Here is a 19,617-nt window from a genome sequence, read left to right on the forward strand (position 1 = left end):
AGAGATGGTTTTCAGTGGTTTTAAATTTTCAAGACTTATTTCTCCTTTTTTGTGGCACATCATCAACTGGCCTGACAATTCATTTTTTCCTAAAGTTCCGTTCTCTGGCTACATTAAGGTTGAACACCTCCCTCCCCCACTTTGTCTACTCTTTTCAATGGTATTAGAGCATAGCCAGTGTAGTGTAGGAAGCCATTGTGGTGCAATAATTTGAGTGTTGACTTTGCCCCTGGAGACCAAGGCCTGAATCCTCACTCAGTCAGGGAAATCCATCATGTGACTTTGGCCAAGTTTCATTATTTCGTCAACAGAAGAAAGCTGTGGATGATTTCCTCTAAATAAATCTTTCTAAGAAACCCTGTGATAAGTTTGCCTCACAATAAGTTTGCCATAATTTGGAAATGATATGGAGATAAACAATAATAAATTAAAGGGATAAAGGTTCTTAGAAGCTTAATAGCAGGATATGCCATTGTTTAAGGCAGTGATTACGTATATTGTTTCTTGTGATCATGACAGGAGTGATTGTGTGTATGTTTATTTTTGTTGTTTTTTAAAAATTTGTGTGTGATGGGTTTGAGTATTTGAACAGGAGCAGAGAGCAAGAAAGAGTAATTTTGAACTCAGTTTAATAAAGTAAGCCATCATGCAACAAGCATATGTTTGACTGCAAACCTTCTTAGAGCCCAGCAACGCACCGTCAAGGTGCCTAAGTAAATAACAAGTGCATCTCCGAACAGGTTTTCTTTTCCTTTTGTGGTTCCCAGTTGTAAAAATGTTTGCTAATTCCTTGGCACAGAATATTGGGTGCTCCTGTGGGTTGGGGTTGAATGGTAAGTTTGTAAACCTGTACTTTGCTGCTGTGCAAAATGATACACTGTTAAACGTTCATGACCAGCTCTAAACGACTTTTCATGCTACTCTAATTGCAGTGTGACCAAACAGAAATGAGTTGAAGCTGGTGTTACTGCCATGCTTGATAGAAACAGCATTATATCAATTAAAGACAATTAAGGCATTATACAGATGCAGTGTCAAGAGTCTCTTTTTAAAATACACGAGAATTTGGAATGTGTGTAAGATTTGGTTGTGTTCAAAGGTGTTTTCTCACCGCATATCATGCTCCTACAATAGATTGAATGTCTATTGTTAACAGATGGAGCATTCACTGTCTCCTGCCATATTTTGGCTCTGTATTTGGTTTCAGGGAAGTCTTATCTCATTGATAGTACTGTGTTCTCCATCAATAGATATTACAGGAATGTTATTTAGTGTGCATGCTGCTTGACACATATGGAGTGCTTGTTATCAGATATGACCTGCACAAAGACCAGAATACAAATTTATCCTAACTGCAAAGGCTGAAACAAAGAAACTAGCTCAGATTGGGGGTCCTGGTATGGAAAGACACAGATCAGGAACTCATTTCCTTCCTAGCTGCAAGAGAATGTATGATGTTCCACTTTTGCATTTTGGCTGGTTTATGAAACCTAAGCTGGATCTACACTTCCATATATCCCAGGATCTGATCCCAGATTACACTATGTAACAAAATTTGAAATTTTGTCTTTCCTGCTTTGGATGTGTTTAATTGTGCAGTATTTACTTTGAAAGTACAGTAGAGTTCCGGTTATTCGACATAAACGGGCGGGCTGAATGTCAAATAACTGGAACTGATGGATAATAGGGAGGCCCTATTATCCCCCCCCCTCCCCCGGCAAGCTGGTTTAGGGAAGCGCCCCGTGCGCGTTGCTGCCTAGCAACGTTGGGCACCTCCCAAGTGGTGAGAGCTTGCCGGAGGGATGGGGTTCGTCCCTACAGTGAGCACTCGGCTCAGGGAAATGCCCCAAGCATGTTGCAGCCCAGCAACGTACCCGAGGTGCCTTCAAAGTGGCGAGTGCTCACCAGAGGGATGGGGCTTGTCCCTACGGCGAGCACTTGGCTTAGGGAAGCGCCCCGAGCGCGTTGCTGCCCTGAAACGCGCCTGGGGCGCCTTCAAAGTGGCGAGTGCTCGCTGGAGGGACGGGGCACATCCCTACAGCAAGCACTCGGCTTAGGGGAGCGTTGCTGCCTAGCAACGTGCACGGGGTGCCTCAAAAGGGCCTGGCACGTTGAATAATACAGTAGGTTGGATAACTGGAAGTCGGTTAACCAGAACTCTACTGTAGTTGTTTATACTCCAGATACTTAGTTTCTGTGCCTGCCACAAACTAGTACAGTAGAGTCTCACTTATCCAAGATAAACGGGCCAGCAGAACATTGGATAAGCAAAAATCTTGGATAATAAGGAGGGATTAATAAAAAAGCCTATTAAACATAAAATTATATTATGATTTTACAAATTAAGCACCAAAACATCATGTTTTACAAGAAATTGACAGAAAAAGTAGTTCAATACACAGTAATGTGCTGCAGGATGTCTCACAAAAACAATGTTTTTGCAGTTTAATAAACTTGTTCCATGTTTTTATGATAGGACCAATTAGGAAATGCCATTTATCACCCTGGAACAGAAATTGCATTACATAGTGTAACCTGTGTTGTCGAAGGCTTTCATGGCCGGGATCACAGGGTTGTTGTATGTCTTTCGGGCTGTGTGGAACATGGCCACACAGCCCGAAAGACATACAACAACATAGTGTAATGCTTATCCCAGGTTATCTGGCAGTTTAGGCTCTATAATCTAGTTCAAAGCAGGTAATCTAGGATCAGATCCTGCGATATAGGCCAGTGTAGATCCAGTTCTAGACTCTTTTTTCATGTTGAAATGTACATTAAGTTCTAACTGTTTCTTCCTCGTTTTTATTGTGCAGTTTACTAATAGGCATGGCCAGATCAGAACAGTATGCAAAACCAAGCCTCAGGTAGCAAATGATGTCCCTAGTGGCCACCATTTGAGAGTTCTTTGTTCTTTAAACATCCATTCCTCTGCATTGGAGGCCAGAATTATGCATGTCACACAAACTGTCTTGGGCCGCCCTGGTGCCTTGACAGTTGTGAATCCTGTCACATTTCCAGTGTTTCAGAGTTCATAGCCTGTCAACATATCTTCTGTACAGGAAATAGCAAGTGGGTGCCATTTTGCATCAAACAACAAAATGTCTTGGGGCAACTTGGCATCTAGAAAGTATTTTGGTATATACTGAAAGCCTACAATAATACAGATTTGACCTGTTCTTTATAAATGCATCTGAAAAATAGAAGGGTTTTTTTCTTTCTTTCCTAGAGGTGGTTGTTCAGGGAATAAAAGGGAATGACAGAAACATGCCTCAGCTCTGTAGACCAGGACTTTGACAAGCAAAATAATTTGCTATACAGCCTTAAGCAGCCCGTAAATAAATCAGAGATTTCTTTCCAGGAAGCCTAGGCACTATCATTGCCTTAAGCAGCCTGGATGTATATGGGGCTAAGGGTTGGTGGGAAAAAATACCTAGTGCAGTTTTGGCTGCCTGCCTTAAACATTAGTATGAGGAAAAGGCAGAGTATAAGAAAGATTAGCAACAACAGCACTAGAAATAAACCTTTTTATGATATTTTATTTATGGTAGATCATATATCATGGAAAGACTATGTTGTCCCTATATGTCTGTTTTGATGGGGAATACTTTGCCTTTATCTCCCATTAGGCTAATAAAATACATCTATACTTGTATGGAATGTGTATATTCATTTTGTTTTATTTTGAGAGATGTACTGTTCTAAATTGTTGTATTTCTGTTTTTGGGTTTTCTTTAGAACAGAAGAACCACCTCCTACTCAGCAGCCCCCAAAAGCACAGACACAAGTCAATGGAACAGGTACATTTGGCTTCTTAATGATGCTTTTAGTGACTTCAGCCAAGTTTACTCCACAAGCAGAAAGGAACAGAGAGGAAAAACTTCTGATTAATGAGTGAGCAGACAGAAATATTTATTGGAATGTGTGTGGTGCTTTCAGTTAATACTGATATGTAGGAAATGCAAGACCAAATTCCAAGCTGCTAGGCAAAATGTATAAAATTCTATGACCTTTTTAAAAATGGGTACAAAGAGAGCTGGATGAAGACATACCTATATTCTCATAATTAACCTCATAAACATTCTTGAATTAGTAAGCATCTACATGGGAATATTTTGAAGCCATCCAATTTGGCAGCCACTAGATGTGCTGGGCTAAAACTCTCAGCTGCAGTGGTTGGAGTAGGCCATTTTATTCTTCATGCAACAAAATGTGACATTTTAGTTGTCCAGAGTTCTTGTTGAATTAACATAAACTTATAAACCTACAGTGTAGGCAATTTCTAGCACCCGAAGAAGTCTACACAGTGCCCCCAAATTTCAGTAATGTTTACAAAATATTTCAAAGGTCACTGGGAAATTTGACTTATTTCTGTGATCTATATCTTTCTCAGTGCCTGTGTAACTAATGTTTACAGAAAAGCAGAGTCTGGATAGAAGAGACCTGCTGATATGGCCCACCTTCAAAAGGCAAGCAAAAAAGAAGCAATTTTTATTTTACCAAATAGTTGTCATCAGAGATGGCTTTAAAGCAGGAATTGCATTTCTGTTAAATTGTTCTCGTCAGACTCTCTGATGTCCTTGACTGCTGCATATTTGCTGTCTGCAGCTTTATAAACAGTGACTCCAAGAGAAGGAGGATGAAGGAGGAAATGTCAGCTCAGACCAAAATGCTGGCCTATCAATATTTTATAATTATAGTACTTTGATACCACCTTACTGCCATGACTCTGCTTCACAGAATTCTGGGATTTGTAGTTTGGGATGGCAAGAAAACTGATGATATAATTTAGTAGAAGTGCTGTGGATGAATGAATCCTTACAAATATGGGCCATATCCTGGTGTTGAGGTTTCTAATCCAACATTGTGTAAACATGCTAAAAATCAAGATATTGTCAAGAATATTTATGGGACTACTACGTCAGGCTCACTGCACATTTAACTGCATTGCAAAGCTGTTTAGAATTTATACCTATATAAATTTCTTTCCCTGTATATCTAGCTCCCCTTAGCTGCCTCCTTAAAAATGTTTAAATCCTCTCCTGTGTTATTTTTGTTGGAACATCTCTCTTTTTCTATCTGGCCCATTTCCTCCCTGTTTTTCAAAACTTTGTTCTATTGAGACCCTGCTTTTCTGTAAACATTGGTTACATAAGCATTGGAAAATAACATGTTTCCAGCACTGTTCTTGTCATCCCTAAAATAAAATCTGAAGGTGTAAAAACAATAACAGTCTGAAATGTATGAAGTGGTTTGGTATAATGATTGTGAAATGTTCTTTCATTTACAGTTTTAAGTAAAATGTGATAGCACTGACTGTACTCTCAGGTTTATTTTAACTGTTCTACAAATAACGTTTAACTGGGATTTTCCATGATGTCTGAACTGGCAAACTACTTTTTCCAGTTGAATAGCAAATCAAACTCCAAAGCAGCTGCTTGAAATGGGTGTGCAAGCTGGGACTTGTGCTAACTGGCATGAAATTTGAGTTGGCAAACGGTAGGTAAGGCTATAGTTTTGCACTCAGATGCCGATGCAGCACAGAGACAGAATGAAATTCTGAAGCAAAAGCTAAAAGAACAAAAGGAAGCAGAGAAGGAAATCCTAAATCATTGTACATTAAGATTTTAAAAGCTATTGCTAACCAAATCTCTTCATGACCTTTGAACCGAATCAGATATGGGAAGCAATTTACTACATCATTCATTGGTTCATAGTATTTATCAATTCCCAGCCCACCAGGACCCTGACAGTTTGTAAAAATATTACATTAATGAATAAAAACATTTTAAAACAGACTAAAATATAATTTAAAAGCCAGATAGTTATAAAAGCAGGATTAAAGTCCACGAAGAACAATGCAGCCTTAGTTGCCTACAAGAAAATCATTAGGGATGAAGCTAGACGGGACTTCTCTTGGGTTGGAATTGTACAGTGGGAGTGATGCTACCGAGAAAGCCCTGTCACAGGTATCCATCATCCTAACCATTTAATAGGCAACAGGACATGCAACACGATCATCACTGAGGATCTCAAAAGTTTGGGTAACCTCATGAAGAGGATATCCCAGGCCACAAGAGGTTCAGGACTTTGTAAATCAAAACTGACCTCCAACGTAAATCTCAAGTAAGAGCTATTCTTCCAGACTAATGATATACAGTAGGCTGGAGCAAATTTTTCGTTAGTTCGTTAAATTCGTTTAAAATTCGTTTCGTAATTAATTTTGAATTGATATTGAAACATCTGCTCACTGCCTTACAAATATTACGAATTTGAATAATAAAAGTACCTTTTTTCGTTTGTTTCTGATGTCTTCGGATCGCCCCCCCCCCCCCCCCCCCCGGGACCACACCGGCTCAGTAGAAGCCTTCCGCGAAGCAGGGAGGGAGCGAAGAGAAGAGAGAAGAGCCATGCCTGCCTGCGCTTGGCCTCCCTGCCTCGCCCTGGAGCCGCCGTTTGGTTTTGCTTCTTCAGCCAGGCTTAAAGGGGAATACCAAAACCACTGGCTTGCCTTCCTAAATGGAATCCTTAGAGCCAGAGGATATCCCTTTAAGAGATATCTCCACTGAGGAGATCTCCCGGAAAGGATTCTGGCACCAGCTCAATTGCAACAGATTCAGTGCCATGTCATGTGAGCTGTAGTTTTATAAAGTCCCTAGCCTTCCCTGCAGAAGAGAGCCAGTACCATGCCAAACTACAACTCCCAGTTTTCTGTCAAATTGTTTTGGATTTCAACTCCTACAATTCCTAACTCCAGACATGGGCAAAGTTTGCCCTTGCCTGGAATAGAAGCATTCTATTCTTCTCCAGACATGCCAACAGTATTAAGTGATAAAATCTTGGGCATTTTTTCCTTTAATGCTAAAAGTTCATAGGTTGTTCAGCAACAGCCTACTGGCTGGGTTGCTATGAGTTTTCCGGGCTCTATGGCCATGTGCCAGAAGCATTCTCTCCTGACGTTTCACCCACATCTGTGGCAGACATACTCAGAGGTTTTGACGTCTGTGCGAAGCTAGGCAAGTGGGGTTTATATCTGTGGAAGGTCCAGGGTGGGAGAAAGAACTCTTGTCTGTGGGAGGCAAGTGTGAATGTTGCAATTGGTCACCTTGATTAGCATTGAATAGCCTTGCAGCTTCAAAGCCTGGCTGCTTCCTACCTGGGGGAATCCTTTGTTGGGAGGTATTAGCTGGCCCTGATTGTTTCCTGTCTGGAATTCCCATTTTCTGGGTGTTGTTCTTTTACTGTCCTGATTTTAGCTTTCCTGTAGCTAAAAATGCATATAAAATTGATTCTATAGGGAGGATCAATGATTGGATTTCAACTCCTACAGCTTAGCTTTCTCTGCCAATAATGGTACCATACCAAACTAAAGCTCCCAAGATTCTGTAGCAGTGAGCCATCTTGGATATTGTAAGGGATTTATTATTATTATTATTATTATTATTATTATTATTATTATTATTATTATTAGACCTTGCTCCCAGGAAGGTGCCTTCGCTGTGGCTCCCAACTTATGTATCTACCTTTCCACATATTCTCCACATTGTGTGTATGTGTATGTATATTATATATACATGAGCCCCGATGGCGAAGTGTGTTAAAGCACTGAGCTGCTGAACTTGCAGATCGAAAGGTCCCAGGTTCAAATCCCGGGAGCAGAGTGAGTGCCCGCTGTTAGCTCCAGCTTCTGCCAACCTAGCAGCTTGAAAACATGCCAATGTGAGTAGATCAATAGGTACCGCTCTGGCGGGAAGGTAATGGCACTCCATGTAGTCATGCCGGCCACATGACCTTGGAGGTGTCTATGGACAACACTGGCTCTTGGGCTTAGAAAAGGAGATGAGCACCAACCCCCAGAGTCAGACATGACTGAACTTAACGTCAAGGGATACCTTTACCTTTACCTATACACACACACACACACACATATGCAGGGACACAGTATATATCACACACACACCAATTTAACAAAGTTTCAGCCACAAAAACAAAGTTTCTGAAGTAGAACAATGACTTTCACAGTAAAGACAACCCAATTTAACAGGAAATAAGACTTTCAAACCAGGAACAGATTTCTGCAATTATTAAAAAATGGTTATTATAAAAGGTATGAAAATTCGCCAAAAATCAGAGGATACGGGAAACGTTCCAAATTTTGGTGAGCTATCAGTGTTAAATGTGTTCTACCACTGTACCAAGTTTGAAGAAGATCACTCAAAAAATGAGGGCGGGAGAGTCCTGTAAAATCTCCCCTCGTGCTGGTTTTTTTTTGCCACTGCGCATGCGCGTCCGCCATTAACGAATTACTTTTGAAACTAACAAATTTTCGTTAATTTCGAATTTTTTGGGGGGCAAAATTCGGAAATGACTTCAGAAACGAAACGCTGGCGCCCCCTACTTTTGAAACGAGTTTAGAATCAATTTTTTCATGGATCGCTCAAGCCTAATATACAGTATCTCAAGTGTACACATGCCAGCTATCTGGCTGCTACATTTTGCATTAATTGTAGCTTCCAAACACTGCAGAAATGTAGCATACTGTAGAGCAGTGTTTTCAACCTGTAGGTCCCCAGATGTTTTGGCCTTCAACTCCCAGAAATCCTAGCAGCTAGTAAACTGGCTGGGATTTCTGAAAGTTGTAGGAAAAAAAACCTGGGGACCCACAGGTTGAGAACTACTGCTGTAGAGTGTATTACAGTGGTCTCATTGTGAGGTACTTTTAAAACATAAACCACCAAGGCCAGATCTCCCCTTTCTGAGAATAGGGCACAGATGACATACCATCTGAAGCTGGGCAGAGTCACTCCTAATCACAGGAGCTCTATCTGGCCCTCTAATAACGGCACCGAGTCCAAGAGCAGCCCCAAACTACCAGCCTGGTCAGTGAGAGAGAGTGAAACCCTATCCAGAGCAGGCTTTAAGACCAATCCCAAATTGATTTTCCTCCTGATGAATAGACTTTACATCTCATCTCCATTCTGCTCAGTTTATTCCATTTATTTTTTCCGTGTGTTTGCATTTTAAATGCTAATGGAAAGCAATGCCCTTTTTTCTTTGGCCCTGCACGTGATCTTAGCAAAAAGGTCAAGAAGGTAACCAGAGCTCCACAACCCCAGCCCATTTATTTTTGTCTTTTTTTGATTTGTGTGAACAATATTATGTTTTCTATTTTTATTTTTAAAAGGTATAATAATAAAAACTATTATCTTTAAAAAAACCCACAGTGGGATGATATGTTGCTCTAAGATGATCCGCCCCACTTTCCGCAACTCATTTGATGAGGTCCCATATGGTCCTTTTTTGTGTGTGTGAACAATATTATGTGCTTCTTTTTTTAAAGGTGTAATAATAAAAACTGTTATCTTAAAAAAGCCCATAGCGGGACGATATGCTGCACTATGAAGATGATCCGCCCCCCTTTCTGCAACTCATTTGATGAGGTCCCATATGGTCCTTGCACCTTCCAGTTCTTAGATTCTGTGGTTATCTGATTTTATGTATATTCAGACAAGGAAGAAGTAGTGGGCGCAATACTTCCTGCTCTTAGACCAAATTGGTTCTGTGATGTTGTCTCTTAGCCAAATCTCTTTGGTTACCTGGTGTCACAAAGTCTAGACAACTGTGGGAAGCTTTGTTCACATCGTGGATTGGATTTATATTTCATGTATTTTATTGTATCATTAAATATTATTGATTGTAAAAAAAGAAGGTAATATATTGATAACATAAATAGCACAGATCACCTGCATTCAATTCTTTGTCCCCAGTGGAGTAAAGCCATTGCCTCAGTGGTAAACAAGCATTAAATTCTGTTGATTCACTAGGTGTGCTTTACTTGGAAATAAGGCTGTTTTAGAGGTATTCTTGTTCTATCCCATTTTGCAATTGCATCATTAGTTTAACGGAGAAATCCCGGTTCATGCCAGAGATCATGAGAGAATCAGGACATAGCATCTGGAAAGACATTGGGAGCCAAGGCTAACAGAGCATTCTTCTGTTCATCACTGGGCACTTAACTGTACTTTTTGGTACTGATTCTTCATTGAAAACAGCTTACCACATAGCACAACTGATAGTACAAGTTCGCTTGCCAGCTGAAAATGCCTGCCTGTGCTATAGAATTATTGCTTGCGCCTGTAGTTTTGAACTGATCCTTGTAAGTAACAAAATGTAACACATTTTTGTCTTTAGATAAACGCAGCCACATGGTATGTTCAAGAGTTCAGAAATGGGTCTATGACAAATTTGGGGAATACATCGAAGACTTCAGATTTCAGCCAGAAGAGAACACGGTTGAAACGGAAGAACCGCTTAGTGCTAGAAGGTAAATCATATTGGATGACCTATTGTATCATTATATAAATTAAATACAGAAAGCCACATTGTTCCCTGCTTATACTGATCACAGCCTCTAGAGTGTTGTTAAAAGCTTCTGTGTGTCTCTTTAATTATGCCAGTGTCTCTGGATGAAATAATTGAGAACTCTCTGGAATGAGAGGAAACAATGCAATTTGACATACAGTATGTGCACAAAGAATAAAAGTGTCAGCTTTAGTTTATTTAATATACATTCAGACAACTCATAATTCTTACTAGTTTTATTTTTGGACCTATATAGCATCTTAGCTCTGTATAGGAGTAGTTTTATATCACAACTTTATTTGATATTTGTGCAGAGCTGCTAGTGTGTATGATATGCAGATTGCTCCTTTGTAGCAAGTGTACCACTCTCCCTTCTCATATTTAAACTAGCCTGAAAGAATTAGTGCTAATTGATACTATCAATATGTCACATTTTCCACATTATAGTTTTTTATAGTATCTGGTGTATTATTGTTGTTGTTTTGTTATTATTATTATTTTATTATTTTATTAGTATTAGAATTGTATTTTAGCACTGCTGTCTTACTGGCATTTTTATATGCATTCCACAGTTTAAAAAAAAAGCTTCTCAAAGCAATTTCCAAAATAAGATTTAGTATTTGAATGTAGCATTAAGCATTTTCAAAATAAGCCATTTTAGAACCAAGTCTGCATCTGATATGCCAGTAGTTCATCTGTCAAAAGAGATATTACATTTTCAAACATTTACTTTCCAGACTCACAGAAAATATGAGAAGATTAAGTAAGTATCTAACCTGATATTTGTGTAATACAATTTTATACCATGTAAACAAGTGTGAGTGACATTGAAGTAGGTGTTGTAGCAATACAATCAATGCAATTTTGTTATCTCACAATCATGCAGACAAAGAATGTAGGTAGAACAAGTACCTTAAATTAAAAATAATTAAAATCTGCAATATTATAGAAATTTAATATGTAAAAAGGATATAAAGGCAATTTTTGACATTAATAGGTAACTCATACAATTTTTAAAATCTTTTTGCAGCATATATACTAACAGTAATAATTAATCCAGTTCAGAATACAGTAGAGACGCGCTTATCCAACCTTTGCTCATCCAACGTGCAATCTGCCTCCTGCCCAGATCCACAGCTGTTTTTTTAGGCAGCAATGAACAGCAGGCCAACACACCCAAAAATAACACAAGTGCAGCCACGCTCCCAAACAAGTAGCAGACTTGTTGTAAAACATGATGCTTTGGTGCTTAATTTGTAAAATCATAACATAATTTGACCTTTCATAGGCTTTTCCTTAATCCATCCTTATCTAACATTTTTGCTTATCCAACGTTCTGTTGGCCTGTTTATGTTGGATAAGCGAGACTCTACTGTAATTCAAATGATTTCCCAATTGTGGTACAGTAGAGTCTCACTTATCCAAGCTAAACGGGCCGGCAGAAGCTTAGATAAGCGAATATCTTGGATAATAAGGAGGGATTAAGGAAAAACTTATTAAACATCAAATTAGGTTATGATTTTACAAATTAAGCACCAAAATTTCATATTATACAACAAATTTGACAGAAAAAGTAGTTCAATACGCAGTAATGTTATGTTGTAATTACTGTATTTACGAATTTAGCACCAAAATATCACGATATATTGAAAACATTGATGACAGAAATGGCTTGGATTATCCAGAGGCTTGGATAAGCGAGGCTTGGATAAGTGAGACTTTACTGTATGTTTAATAGTAATAGAAGCTTGAAGTCACTTTAATATATTTATGGTAATTGCACTCCCAGACCCAGTGTGTTCATCATGATCTTGGGTTTATCCTGGTTTATAAGTAACCATCAAACAACACTTTCATGGTTTCAAAGTCATGCACAACTTGGCAGTAAACCAAAATAGAATAAAATGTAGGTATGTGAGAAAAAGAGGGAAGGAGAGATGAAGGAGAAGAAGTATTTCTGGCATTGATAAAAAATGGTTGGTCAGTGAGTTTGGGATATCTAGACTTGGTCTTTGGCCTTTCATAGTATTCTTGAATACTATGCAAATTAGGGAGTTGCAGGTCTTCCGGTTGGTGAAATTCCACTAGTTATCTTGAACTTGTGCCTATCCAAGTGATGACCTTTGGCTCTTTATATTGTACTTTTTGTGAAGAAAAAGAACAATGAGTATGCTGTTCACCCCCATGCTCTTCCTGTTTCTGTGTGATATGCAAATCTGGTTTCTATTTAACCATAGAAGTTGCCACCCACAATTGTTTGCTTTAATCAAAGTAACAAAAAAGTGCCATACTCTGTAAAACCAAAGAAAAGTAGATACACAATGCTACTATTTTGTCCTTTAAACAAAATCTCTAAAATGTGTTGGTGCTGTGGGGAAACTGGTCCTTTGTTTACAGTGGACCCATGATATCTGCTGGGGCTTGGTTTTGAATACCAACATCTGGATGTGCAAGTCTCATTTAATGCAATTGTGTTTGTGTCCTTACCTAAACTAGCAAAATCAAGGTTAGCTTTTTGGATTTGAAAAAAATGCATTTTCAAGCCATGGATGGTGAAATCTGGATACAGAGGACTAGCCGTACAGTAGAACTTGATAGCTGTATAAGCATCATAAATGCTGATATAAAACAAAGATGGTATAAAGCAGATCCTAATTGGGCATTGAGAGAATAGATTTTCAATGAAGTAATCTGTGAAAATTAACACTGTACTTCTTTTTATTGAATGAAGTCTTGTTGCTGTCTTCTCAGTCTAAGTCCTAATTGTTCCGAAAACAATGACAGAACATGTGTAGGTATAAAACAGAGAAGAGATATAGACCATCAGATTCCCATATTTACTAGTAAAAGTGTTTGGAAATCTTCATTTTTTGGATGAGAACTTCCAAAAACACCCAGCAAATATCGCCGAGGGATTCTTTAGTTTGGTGAGAGGAGAAATCTAAACAACCTGGGTTTCTGGCTGAGAGATTCTGGGAATTGCAGCCCAAATTTGTTTTTCAAGTCCCCAAGCAGCCAAACTAGAATGGTCTGGTTATGTTTCATCCCCCCCCCCCCCCAGCAGAAATGATCTCCAAGAATTGGGAGTTGCATTAAATTAATCTGAAGTTGTCAAACTTCTACAGTGAGGCATCTCTCACTACAAGAACAGGAAATATGACATTGCCTTAATAAGTTCCCACCCATTCCTTATGAATTTGAATGTGACGTGAACTATTGTATACACTCTTGCACTCTTGTTATAAGGCTAGATCCACTTGACAATGTGGTTTCAAAAAAGTCTATGGAGAATCTTCAGTTATGCAACATGATAATTCCCATGAATAAAATGAATCAAAATATCACTTTTTTGTTACATACAGCAAATTGTCAGTTAATTGGAACCCATGAGGATTGGTACTTGCCAGAAAAATGTAGTTTATGGTTTCTTGAGAGTTACTATTAAAATGTGTCTAATCAAATTATCTCCCATACTATACCATACTGTAAACTCTGTATTGACTTGATATTCATACTAAAAAACAGTAATTAAAAGCAAGTTAAGACAAATAAAGACAAACTTAACTTAATGTAATACAGTTTTACTGTATTATACATGTATTTCAATTTTTTAATTTAAAGTACCAGCTTTGGTGTCTCGCGATGTTTGGGTTAAGTATTTGGAAAGAATAAACATTAAACATAGTAATTGTTTGTTGTTGGATTTTATGAATGATTATATTAGAAAATGAATAAAGATGTGGGTGAACTACAACTTCAGTCATCTGTATACACTGCACTGGTAGTTTAAGTTGGTCATGATGGGTATGTGTGCCAAGTTTTTCCAGATCCATTGGCAGTAGGGTTCACAGCTGAGTTCACAAGTGATGTATCAAAATCTTTTTTAATCCTCAACATTCGTATTTTTTAAACATGTAGCATGGATCAATTCCCCCCTCCCCAACCCCTCCAGTATTTTCTGTTGTGGTTGTCCGGGGCCGGGGGGGGGGGGCTGTAATGTCTGATACAGATCCATCATCAGTGGGAGGCATAGGTCTCTCTGGATGTGTTTTCCACATAGATACATATATATTTTGACTTTTATTTATATAGATTATTTCTTCAACTTTTTGCGAGTGGCTTGAAAGATCTGGTTGCTTGAGTTACACTTAACTAAGAGTCTGCTGTATGTTTACAAAAGATAAATGCTGAGGATTAAAGCGGATTTTGATACATCACTTGTGCACATAGGGATGTTGACATATTTAGGCATCAAGTCTTGGCTTATGAGGGGATGGGTTTTTCTTTTTCAATTTAAATCTTGTAATATTTTATTCTTTACAGTATAAATACTTAGTACTGTGAATTTCTTTTCCTTTCTACCTAGAGAGAGGTGCCAAACCTGTTACAAATTTTGTGAAGAATCTTTCTGCCTTATCAGACTGGTTTTCTGTCTACACTTCTGCTATTGCCTTTATTGTAAGTTGCCATTCCTCTATCAAGTGAAATATGTTTTTTGTTCAGTATGGTTTTTTGCTCAGTTTACAAAAACGCTTTGTGAAAACCGTTTGTTTTTCTAATTTTAAATGTGGCTGCCAGACTTTCTAAAATAAATGCACATTATGATCTTAGTCTTGTTCAGTTTCTGAGATCTATTGAGACAAATGATCCCAGAAGGCAACAGCTTGCTTAATTTGTTGTGTAATATTTCAGTGTTTTCATATATTTGCAACATTTTCTTAAAAGCTGTTTAAGTCCTCTGTATTGTTTTCATGTCTATGTCATAGAAACTGATTATTTTTTTTAAAAAAGTAACACATTTTCAACACTACTAAAGGTAACATATGGGGAGACTTTTAATAGGGAATATTATCCTACACTTTAATAATTTTTACAACTGTGAATTAATGGGTAACCATTGTTCAATCTTTTATGGAGTTATTAAAATCAACACAAATCAAAGTGGAGGAGAATTGGGTGGGCCTTGGACTGATGCTAGTATCTTAGCTGCCTGACATGTTTCCAGTTAAGGAAGAAACAATTGTACCCAGTTGACATTGTGTTTGAGAAGCACTGCATTAAATGTCAAATTAGGATATGGCTCAACATCTAGACAACTAGGAAACCTAATCTTTGTCACCTGGAGAATGGGACCTGGGAGGCAGACTTTGAGCTTTCATTTTAAAAGAACGGGTCTGTCCTTCTAATAAAACGAGAGGCAAAAAATGAAATGTACAGGCAGTGTTATAATGAATCTGTGAAAAGTGAATCCATTTCCTATCAGTGTTTTAGTCAATGGTTGAGATCACAATTATGATTCACACGTACATGTTATATGCTTTCAAATTGAATCTAACTTTGGGTGTCTTATCACAAAATTTCCTATGCAAGATTTGTTAAGAAGGGATTTGTTCAGAGTGTGATGTGCTCAATGTGAGCCTCCATGGCTGAGTATGGGTTTGAACTCTGGGTGCAATCCAACACTCAGGCTGCTGCACCATGCTGGAGAACTAGAGTGACAAAAATTCACTCCCAGACATGGAATAATTACAGTGGTTCTGTTATGTGAGACTTGATATAGATATTAAAGATGGGTGTATTTATGTCAGAAATTACTAACATGGAAATATAGTTGTGATTAAAGTGGATGGCTCAGTCCACATGTATTATTTTGGATCCAGAAAATGGATCTTGACATCTCTGGTTGTAATAGTTGCTGCGGCTTCTGTTCATTACCTGGCTGTTCTACATGAAAGATTAAAATATCCCAATCTATAATACTTAACTAAGGATAAATGTCAAAGCATATATAGAGAGAGAGGGGGGGGGAGAGGGAGGGAGAGAAGGAAGTATTGTAGTAATGTTTTGTTTCTTTTATCTTTAGATCTACATGAATGCTGTATGGCATGGCTGGGCCATTCCTATGTTCTTATTTTTAGCAATTTTGAGGTTATCTCTAAATTACCTCATAGCCAGGTAACCATGCTTTCTTTTTTCTTTTCTTTTCTTTTTTTTACTATTTTGAGATTTAACTTTGCAACTATTTCTTACTTTTTTGCTTTAAAAAGGAGAAAATATGTATCAATCAGTTTGCCAGGCTTTGACGGCCTTGCAGAAGGAGAACCTCTTAAACAATGGAGGTGGCATGACTCCACTGCTCCTTTGACTTGTGGGCAGTCTTCAATATGCTGAACACAGATGAGGATTATGCTTCCATGTGTTATCATTACTATTCTTTGAATTCGCGTTTTTGAAATGTTCCTCACCTCACTTTGTGCATGTTAAAGTCCTCATGCTTTGTTAATTGCAGACAGACATCCTTTGTAGTCTCCTTCTACCTTTTGAAGATTCAGGATTATATGATTAATGTGTGACTTGATTGTGTAGAAATACTAAAATAGATTTGAATAGATTGTTTTGTATCCACAATAATTGCTTTTAAACAAGCATACTTTTGTTCCAGTTTTGTAGAAAAGCCAATTTTTCAGTTTATTAAAATATTGTTTATTTTTAGAGGATGGAGAATACAGTGGAGTATTGTGCCTGAAGTTTCTGAGCCCATTGTAAGTCAAAATAATTTTGAAACGTTGAGAATTTTGATATGAACATTGCAAAGCATTATAGAATCACATCTTTTTGATGTGTACTTTTCTAATTCTTAGAATAAACTACATTAGTATTTTAATATAATTAGATTATATATAATCTAATCTAACATAATTAGATTATATTAAAGAGATTTATGTCTTAAATGCATCCTTTTATATTTCTTCTAAAAATCCAGATAATCTTCATTTTAGAAAGTAAAGCTGAAGAATAATGTAATATTTAAATCATTGTTTATAGCAGTGGTTCCCAAATTTATTTGGCCTACTGCCCCCTTTCCAGAAAAAATATTACTCATGGCCCCCTGGAAAGGGGGGCGTGGCTTAGAGGGGTGGTTGTGGCTCCTGCTCAAGAGGGTGGGGCTGGGCCTCTCCCCTAGTCCAAGATGCAGGGCTGGGAGGGGGAGGTGGAGGTGGGTGGGTCTCAAATGGGCAGCCAGGACTGGGCGGAGTTAGGAGCTCTGAGGCAGAGCTGAGCTTCTATCCCTGTCCTGTGGTGCCTAACAGGACACAGGGGGCGGGGCCTTTTCCCAAGTGCCTGATGGGGCTGAGCCTCTATTATTGCGCCAAAATGCTAATGTGTATATATGTGTGTGTGTAAAGAAATCCTTGCAAGAGAGCTCTGCAAAAAGGGAGCTGATTTTTTTTTGCAGAGGCAAAGCCACGCCTCAAACAATGTATCTTTTTGATGCAGGTGGCTGGGAATGTCAGTTGGGATTTGAGCTTGCTAGAGAGCACAGGAAAAAGAAGGCTCTCTGAATAGCTACGGTCAAGTAGCTGATTAATATGCTATGCTGTATATATATTGATGCTGATTGATTAGTTATTGATCTTATGCAACTACATGGACATTATATGATTGCAGAACTGTTTTGTATTTCAACTCTACAAGCAAGTTTCCTTTGTTCATTTCATTTCCTCTGCCTGGCCTGAGTCTTTTGCACATGGTGTTATCTGGATGCTACTGATTCCGCTATACTCTCACCTGGCAACATCTATACCCCTCCCTGTGTTGTAATAAGCGCCTCAGGGGAGGTATACAGAGGCTCAGCCCTGTCTCGCGCTCTTGGAAGACGCCGCACCCTCACCCCAGCCCCGCCCTAAAAGGCCTCTCAGCAGAGGTATAGAGGCTCAGCCCTGTCTTGGACTCTTGGAAGGAGGCCCCGCCCCCTTCCCTAGCTCTGCCCTCTGTGTCCCAACAAGCGCCTCAGGAGAAGTATAGATTCTCAGCCCTATCTCGGGCTCTTGGGAAGAAGACACACCCCTCCCCGGCCGCTCCCATGTCCTAATAAGTGCCATCACTGCCCCCCTGGATCAAAATTCTGTAAATTAACAGTGTATTGGTTTGGGCATAACTTTAAATTCTCTCAGATTTCTTCTCTTTTTCTCTGGAGCAACAGAACTTTTGCTTCCATTTGTAAATAACAGAGATAGAACCGGCTAAACTAGACCCATACATTTCTATAAGATTGAGGAATACAGAAGTAGAATACAAAATGAATGTCTCTTTGATCAACTTAAGTGAATTGTCATATCAAATATGAAAATATACACAAACAAGGAATTTGTTTAAGTAATATATACATTTAAGTCATTCATTTTTATGAATAACTTATTACTCTACAATAGGTAATTTTTCTGAATTGTTTATTGCGCAAGTATATACAATTAAATAAGATTGGCCAATACACATTTTGGTGCCTCTACCTATTTGGGTATATTTGACCTACTGAATGCAAAAAAAATGGCTCCAGATCCCCTCTGTTAGCTCTAGTTTTTGAGATACAGAACACATGCCATATACCAGTTGCCATCTGCTTACGCATAGAAAATCATGATAACCATATCTAAGAAACTAGAGCTGATGCGGTCTGTCTATTGCAATTTTCTGAATCAACTCCTCAAATAACCCCAGGAACAGACCTCAAAACAAAGACACCAAGAAAAAAATGGGGGGGGGGTAGACTGTTTAATTACATCAATACAGTCATTTAAATACTCAGTTTAAAAAGTATGTCATTCTTCCAGGATTCTCAGAGAAGCATGCATAACCCTATATAGAATACACTGTGATAGTATAATAGTTCAGTCATGTGTAATGCCCTCATTGTTGTCTTTATATCACTACAACCCCATGGATTTCTTTAAACTGAGAGTTTATGACTCACCCAAACAAGGAAACTGAATGCCTGAATGTAGGTGTGAACTCAAGTTTACTTCTACACTATAACTGCTGCATATTTTTACAGCTAATGAAAATCTCTGTATGAATGAGATTAATTTAGTCAGATCTCTGTAACAGAGATTTAATTGTTACTGTGAATTTGCCTCTGGGATTCAAAAGGACTGATTTAAAATTAAGATGTGGATTATAAATAATGTTCACATACTCAGGCTATATTTGAACACAAAACTAATTATTATGTGAATAATCCTTTGTGGATCTCAGGGTCGTGTGCTCTCCCCCCCCCCCCCCGGGGGGGGGGGCAGCCACAATGAGTCAGAAGTGTTTGTTTCATTTGTTAACCAACCAATTGAATATTGTGCTTATCCCAACCTGTCAAACTGTGATTAATCTTAAATATAGATTATCGAAACAAGCCATCTTCAGACCTTGGCTAATGAAGTTGGCTAGCTTTGTAAACCAAAGTTAAGAATAACCATGATCTGCATG

The 19,617-nt window shown here is 38.4% G+C and overlaps 1 protein-coding gene across 4 annotated transcripts in view; it reads left to right on the forward strand.

Moving 5' to 3' along the window:
* The window catches only part of gramd4 (GRAM domain containing 4), a 115,042-nt gene that overhangs the window by 77,567 nt on the left and 17,858 nt on the right, over positions 1-19,617 (forward strand). For all 4 annotated transcript variants that reach the window (XM_062982233.1, XM_062982232.1, XM_062982234.1 and 1 more), the window contains 6 exons: positions 3,736-3,797; positions 10,189-10,321; positions 11,097-11,122; positions 14,726-14,817; positions 16,223-16,314; positions 16,853-16,901. In XM_062982233.1, the coding sequence (XP_062838303.1) occupies positions 3,736-3,797; positions 10,189-10,321; positions 11,097-11,122; positions 14,726-14,817; positions 16,223-16,314; positions 16,853-16,901 (454 nt within the window). The remainder of the gene's footprint in view (positions 1-3,735; positions 3,798-10,188; positions 10,322-11,096; positions 11,123-14,725; positions 14,818-16,222; positions 16,315-16,852; positions 16,902-19,617) is intronic.

Source organism: Anolis carolinensis, chromosome 5 (genome assembly GCF_035594765.1).
Source record: "Anolis carolinensis isolate JA03-04 chromosome 5, rAnoCar3.1.pri, whole genome shotgun sequence".
NCBI classification, from domain to species: domain Eukaryota; kingdom Metazoa; phylum Chordata; class Lepidosauria; order Squamata; family Dactyloidae; genus Anolis; species Anolis carolinensis.